The sequence below is a fragment of the Austrofundulus limnaeus genome, unplaced genomic scaffold (assembly GCF_001266775.1).
Source record: "Austrofundulus limnaeus strain Quisiro unplaced genomic scaffold, Austrofundulus_limnaeus-1.0 Scaffold495, whole genome shotgun sequence".
In the NCBI taxonomy this organism is placed as follows: Eukaryota; Metazoa; Chordata; class Actinopteri; order Cyprinodontiformes; family Rivulidae; genus Austrofundulus; species Austrofundulus limnaeus.
Window position 1 is genome coordinate 283,727 of NW_013952897.1, and position 7,063 is coordinate 290,789.

Here is a 7,063-nt window from a genome sequence, read left to right on the forward strand (position 1 = left end):
GGGATAGACATGGTCACAAGATGGTACACTGTGGTCATAAGGGGATAGACATGGTCACAAGATGGTAAACTGTGGTCATAAGGGGATAGACATGGTCACAAGATGGTACACTGTGGTCATAAGGGGATAGACATGGTCACAAGATGGTACACTGTGGTTATAAAGAGATGGACATGGTCTGAAGATGATACACTCTGGTCATAAAGGGATGGACATGGTCAGAAGATGGTACACTGTGGTCAAAGGGATGGACATGGTCAGAAGATGGTACACTGTGGTCATAAAGTGATGGACATGGTCAGAAGATGGTACACTGTGGTCATAAAGTGATGGACATGGTCAGAAGATGGTACACTGTGGTCATAAAGGGATGGGCATGGTCAGCAGATGGTAAAGATAATTTAGTTAAACTTGTGGGGGTTTTCTACTTTGATAACAGAGATGAATTGCCTAAAATACACAATGACAGTAAGCACTTAACTAAATATTCTGGGCTACAAAATATAAAAAATATATCTTATTATTATCTTTTGCTAATTTAATGGGCCTGCATCTAAGATTTTGTCCTTTTCATCTCTTGGTTTGGCAGATTTGCAACAAGTGCCTTGATTGGATGAAAAAACCCTGTCTGTGATTGGCTGATTCAACATTAGTGTTAACGAGCAGGTGGACAGGTGGACCTAATAAAGTGGTCGGTGAGTGTACATGTTACTTTTACTTGAGTCGTTTTATTTTGAAGTATCGCTGCTCTTACTTGAGTTAAGTTTCTATAAACTCTACCTGCTGTGAGGAACTTCACTGAATGAAGAACAAACTCGACTCCTACATGAGTAAATCAGGACTGATTATTTTACAAACTATGAAGCCTGATGAAYGGCAGAGAGAGAAAAACCTACAAATATRAATRAAACTCCTGCTSTGTCTGTGAAACAACTTTGTTCTGTTTTATTCACAGCAAAGAAAAGAAGAAGCGTTAAAGCACGCCGTGTAATTTTATCTTTTAAAAGTTAATCGATTTAACCTAAACGCCTCAAATCAGGAGTTTTTATGCCTTTAAGGCGAGCAGAAACCAATTTCAGCCATTTCAGGGAGAGAGGCTGAGAGATGAGCAGAATACTAACCAGATCCAAAACAGCACGGCAGACAAAACTCGCTGTCAGCTGGGATCAGGAGCTCCTCAATATTTATTGCTTATGAATGCCAAGAATGCAATCAGCATATTTTTATCAGCTGTTGATCTTTTCCTTCAGTCACTGTTTGAAATCAGACAGTTTCATAAAAAGGCTTTGGTTTAAGAAACGAGGAAAAAAAGACAGAATCAAGTCGGTCCAATCATCTCCTCCTCCTCCAAAGATCYACCTCAGACCTCTGAGCTGAGATCRAACCGAGACCTGAACCCTCCTGATGAGCAGAAACACCCGGGAGCTTCAGSTCTGCAACAAAATGCTCATTTTCTTTAATCACATTAAACCTGATCAAACCCTTTGATTTACAGAGTAAAACATTAAAAGTGGGTCTCTCGTCTGTTTATTATTTTAACTCTCTCAGGATGAAAAGCTGATGGTTCAGAACTCCTGCACCCTCCAAGGACCAGACCTCGGAGCTGGAGCTGCTGACGGATACAAACTGCTCCCGTGTGAAAACTTGAACCTGTGGCCTCTCATTATCTCAGGAACGTGTTTGTAAAACTGCCTCATCTACACAGTTTAATGAAAACCAGAGGTTTGCTCCTCATTAGTGATGTGTTCGCAGAAAAGTTCAGCAATTAAAGGRTTTCACCTAAACTTTAACAGAGAAATATTTCCATTCATTCATTTATTATCTAACAGCAACAAAACCAGAATTTAAGACTAAAAAACATTTATTTTTGCACATGAATGACTTTTCCATCCTGAAAGGCTGGGTAAATAAACYGATTTAATTGATCTGGGATCKATGTCGTTTAAAGTTGGGAAAATTGATTCATGGAGTATAAGATGGATTTTTCTCTGAAGCTGAGGTKTGTTTCTATATTTTGTCACTCCTGGCTTGCCGTATGTTTACATCTGGTTGATGTTCAGTGCTAACGTTAGCTTCTGACAACAAGTTATCTGGAAGAAAACAACAGAAACTAAAGAATCACAAACATTACAGCTGACTCTCTGCAGAACAAAGATAACAGAGACCATGGAGACTTCTGTTTGTAAAGATTTACTCTGTAGAGGAAAACTACTGGATGTGATGCTGAGTTACATTCACATCATATTCTAGAACTGCGAAGTGGTAGTGATGTAACTCCACAACAAACCAAATGAAACTGCAAATAAACATTGATTTTATTACRTACAGTATTGCACAGAAAACGCACTACTTGCGTGAGTGACTGCACAAAAACATTAAGATCCATAACTAACAGTAAAAGTTATGACGTTAACTCTCTAAAGCTGCGAGTAGTCGCCATCTTGAAATCCAAACTGGGGGTACTCGAATGAGATTTACCCCTGGAGGGGGCGTTCCAGTTTAAATTTACCAATGCATCCAACAACAACACTGTCACTTACAATTCCTTTTTCATTTAAAACCTTTGAAACTTGAGACAGTTTGGTTTCAAGATTAAASTGTTTAATTTACAAGTTTCTCCTTAAAACCTGTTGTTTATGGTGAAGAGAAATAAAGCGAATTTGTATTCTGAAACACAGCTGAACCATTTTCATTATTTAAGAGCAGATTTGATTGAATTGAATCATGATTACTGTATTTATTCATGTATAATACGACCCCCCTTTTTTGAGCTTAAAAAGCATAAAAATTTTAATTCTCAAACTACCTCCAATTTCATCCAGACTTCAAGATTTTTCAGYCTTTGCAGTCTTTATACATATCAGTAAAATGATCATTGGACTGTTCATTTTATTTTAACAACATATGTACTAAAAGRTATTTTGACAACAAATATATATCAGCTGTAGCAGCATCAAATGAATTCTGGCATTTTACACATAGTCCACCAGGAGGCGCCAACACAAAAGTCAGAGACTTCACATGAGATTTGGACCATCCTGTGGAGGAAAAGCAGATTACTTCCTACTCGCGAGCGCCCCCTCTGGTGGGGAAATGTTTTTTCAGGGATACAAACTTTTTTTCAGAACACCGGTAGACGGCAGCCATTACAGACGAACATGTGTTTGTTGTTGTTTGAGGAGCGGCTCGGTCACACACTAATGTCATTAGTTTGTTATTATTACTAAGGTGCAGGACTACTTTTTTTCACATCATGTCTCCTGATGGATCTGTTATTATCTCACTCTGAAGCACAGAGGAGTGTCAGAGGTGAGCTCGCTACAACTGACTTTCACAACRTGGTCTCATTTCCAGACTCAGGCATTTTCTGAATGAAGCCAATATTTCAGTTAAAATTCATAAGTAAAAATATTTATCTGAGTATAGTACTACCCCCCAACTTATGGATGATTTTATGGATTTMATTTTACGTTTTATACTTGAATAAATACGTTAATCGATTCAGAATCTTATGAAGTGAAACTTAATCGATTTAGAGAATTAGCCACGATACCCAGCTGTTAGCTAATGATTCTGTCAAAACAAACTGAAATCTAAATCCTCACTGAGTCCACACTTTACTCCCTAAAAAGTATTTTTGTGTTTCAAATAAACTTTACAACTAAAACACAGTGAGGAAGGCACAGGTGTGTGTTGTTGACCCTGTGTCTGCCTCAGAGATGCTCCAACCTTCAGCTCAGGTCAAACTTTCAGCTAACAGCTCTGTAAGAACCACCTCATGGAGTTAAATCCTTTGTTAACTTTAATATTTCAGAAATTAAACAGGAACAAACTGACTTTGTGGCAGGCTGGTGGTAAATAACAAATTGTTTTGGACCAAATCAAAAACCACGTCCAAAAGATTCCCGTGGGAGACTCCAGCAGCCTGGCAGGGAAACAAAAATCCATTTTGGKTGGTTTAAATCTTTTGCACAGTGCAGTTAAACGTTTGATTTGCTCCTCAGAAAGTGAAATGAGCTCATTTCCTGCAGGCGTCCTGCAGAGCTGGTTTCACTCTGCGTGCAGAGTGTGGGAGACGTTTGTCACCTTTTCTCACAGCAACAAAGAGAGTGCAGAGAACAGAAGCAGGACGTCAGGAAACCCAGGTGACTCCAGAGTTAAAGCAGATTAAAGGCTTTAACTGCAGCCAGAAGAACAAATTATAAACTGTGTGCTGCTCCATGATGCTGATTTTACTATGAACCGCAGATTTAAACCATCTGCAGTTTGTTAAAAAGCTGCGACTTGTGTTCAAATAACAGAAATCTGAAGAATCAAACCAGTTCTGTGAAGAAACACCAGAAGCTGAACTCTTCCTCCTTTAATTAAATTAAAAAATAAAATCTTTGTTGTCAAAAATGTGTGAAACATGAGTCACGTCTCAGCTTCAGGGACAATCAGCTCTTTGCTGAGCTCTGCTCAGACGGCAGCAAAATCAAACACTTTACATTTGGTTAACTTAAAARGGACATTTAAGGAGATTATGTCCAATTTCTACTGCTTATCTGAGAGCACAGGACCAGGAGAGACCTGGGGGACYCCCAAGGTGACCCCAGGCCAGAAAGTGTCCCGTCACATGAACTCATTGTCTCGTTAGAAATAAATGAGTGAAAAAAGAAATGTGAAACCTGAGAGACGAGAAATAATCAGAACATCCCTCACCGTGGTTCGATGCCTTGCTGTGAACAGGTGTGTAATGATTCTTGGAGGTTCTGACCGGCGTCTCGTCTTTGGGCGACCCGTCCATGACTGCGATGTTCTCATGTTCGTACTGAGATATCGGCACCGGTCCTTGTTGCCTCAGAATGTCCGCCAAAGCTCTGGAAAACAAAAAATATCACAGATATGTTTTAAAAAACAAAATCACGTCATGTTATAGACAGAGGACTGTGACTCCGCCCACACAGAGGACTGTTACTCCGCCCACAGAGGACTGTGACTCCTCCCACACACACAGAGCAATGTGACTCCACCCACACAGAGCACTGTGACTCCGCCCATCAAGGCAACACAAGTGATTTTAGAGGTGCCAGGTTTTCTTAAAGGGAATAAAAGTGTGTCAATGTCAGCCCAATGCAAACACTCGGTCCACTTTTCCATAACTTGGTGACTTTGGGAGACACGCGGGGTATTAATAGACGAGCACACTCAAGCTGTTTCCTTTCTGCAGACAGAGACGACCTGATTTTGCCTTGTCCTAGTTGATGCCTCGTCGTCGTGTGCAGCAGCAGCAGCAGCAGCAGCAGCAGCAGCAGCAGCAGCAGCAGCAGCAGCAGCAGCAGGAGGCAACACTCTCAAAGCATTAAGAAGGAGGAGGACTCATCAGAAGTACTTCTCCTTGGTTCTCATCAGATGAAAGCTGCAGGGCTTGTTTGTGTTTGATCCTCATTAAACTTCAGCTGAATGGATTCATTCTGAACTTTGTAAAGAGGAAAACAAACAACTGTTTCTTTAAACACAAGAAACAAAGAGTTGAACCTGGAGGGGTCAAACCTTCAACACTTGGACCATGTTGGACCCAGACTCACAGGCAGGACCTGGTTGTCCACAAACTACAGCAGGACTACAGAGTCCGTCTTCAGATTCTCCATCATCTGGTTCTCTGCAGCAGCTCAGGACCAGGACCTGAACCACGTCCATCAGGACCAGGACCTGAACCACGTCCATCAGAACCAGGACCTGAACCACGTCCATCAGGACCAGGACCTGCACCATGTCCATCAGGACCAGGACCTGAACCACATCCATCAGGACCAGGACCTGAACCACATCCATCAGGACTAGGACCTGAACCACGTCCACCAGGACCAGGACCTGAGGTCACATTAACAGTCTGTCCCTCTGCTGCAGGACACATCAACAGCTGGGACCCCCACAGACTCGTCCCCCATCAAACATTACATTAATGTCAGGGCATCAGGGGTATCAGGGGCATCCAACTGGTGGCCCGCAGGCCACATCAGGCCCGCCTGAGCCCAAACCCTCGATGTCCTACTTTAATTCCTAAAAGCTTTTATTTTTAGTTAAACACAGACATGTTTGGTGTCTACAGAAACATCAGAATCGAAGCTAAAAGCTGCTGAAAATCATTTCTATGAACATGTGAGTTAAAACTACAGGCAGCTGAAGATRAAATTAAAGCAGGTAAAAATAAAACCAGTTAAATGTGTCATCAGAGACGTGAAAATAAAATTTGTTTGGAACAGGAGGCATAATGTGTTAATTTTGTTTTTGATATTGTTTAAACTGTATGTTGTCTTCATGATTAAATGCAGCAAAATAAACTATTTCAAATGAAACAGATCGTTGTAATGTTTGGTTTATTTACAAAATAACTGATAAATGATTTTTAGTAAAATTACAAATCCTCCAAAAAATGACCGTAACCAAGTAAATATAAACATCTGGTGAAATCAGTCTGAGACATTATGGAGCTCTGGTTGAATCTGCTGCTGAAGAGACGCTAAAGAGCAGCAGCTACAGACCGGCAGCTAAAAACAAGCAGCTAAAGACCAGCAGCTAAAGAGAAGCTAAAGAGCAGCAGCTAAAGAGAAGCTAAAGAGCAGCAGCTAAAGACCAGCAGCTAAAGAGCAACAGCTAAAAACAAGCAGCTAAAGAACAGCAGCTAAAGACCAACAGCAAAAGAACAGCAGATAAAGACCAACAGCTAAAGACCAACAGCTAAAGACCAGCAGCAACAGACCAGCAGCTAAAGAGAAGCTAAAGAGCAGCAGCTAAAGAGCAGCAGCTAAACACCAGCAGCTAAAGAGAAGCTAAAGACCAGCAGCTAAAGACCAGCAGCTAAAGACCAACAGCTAAAGACCAGCAGCAACAGACCAGCAGCTAAAGAGAAGCTAAAGAACAGCAGCTAAAGAGCAGCAGCTAAAGATCAGCAGCTAAAGATCAGCTGCTAAAGAGCAGCAGCTAAAGAGCAGCAAAAGAGCAGCAGCTAAAGAGCAGCAGCTAAAGAGCAGCAGCTAAAGAGCAGCAGCTAAAGAGCAGCAGCTAAAGAGCAGCAGCTAAA

The 7,063-nt window shown here is 41.2% G+C and overlaps 1 protein-coding gene across 2 annotated transcripts in view; it reads right to left on the reverse strand.

Annotated features, from left to right (window-relative positions):
• Positions 1 to 7,063, reverse strand: part of shisa6 (shisa family member 6) — a 78,268-nt gene that overhangs the window by 68,430 nt on the left and 2,775 nt on the right. For both annotated transcript variants that reach the window (XM_014025727.1, XM_014025726.1), the window contains exon 3: positions 4,702 to 4,859. In XM_014025727.1, coding sequence (XP_013881181.1) covers positions 4,702 to 4,859 — 158 coding nt within the window. The remainder of the gene's footprint in view (positions 1 to 4,701; positions 4,860 to 7,063) is intronic.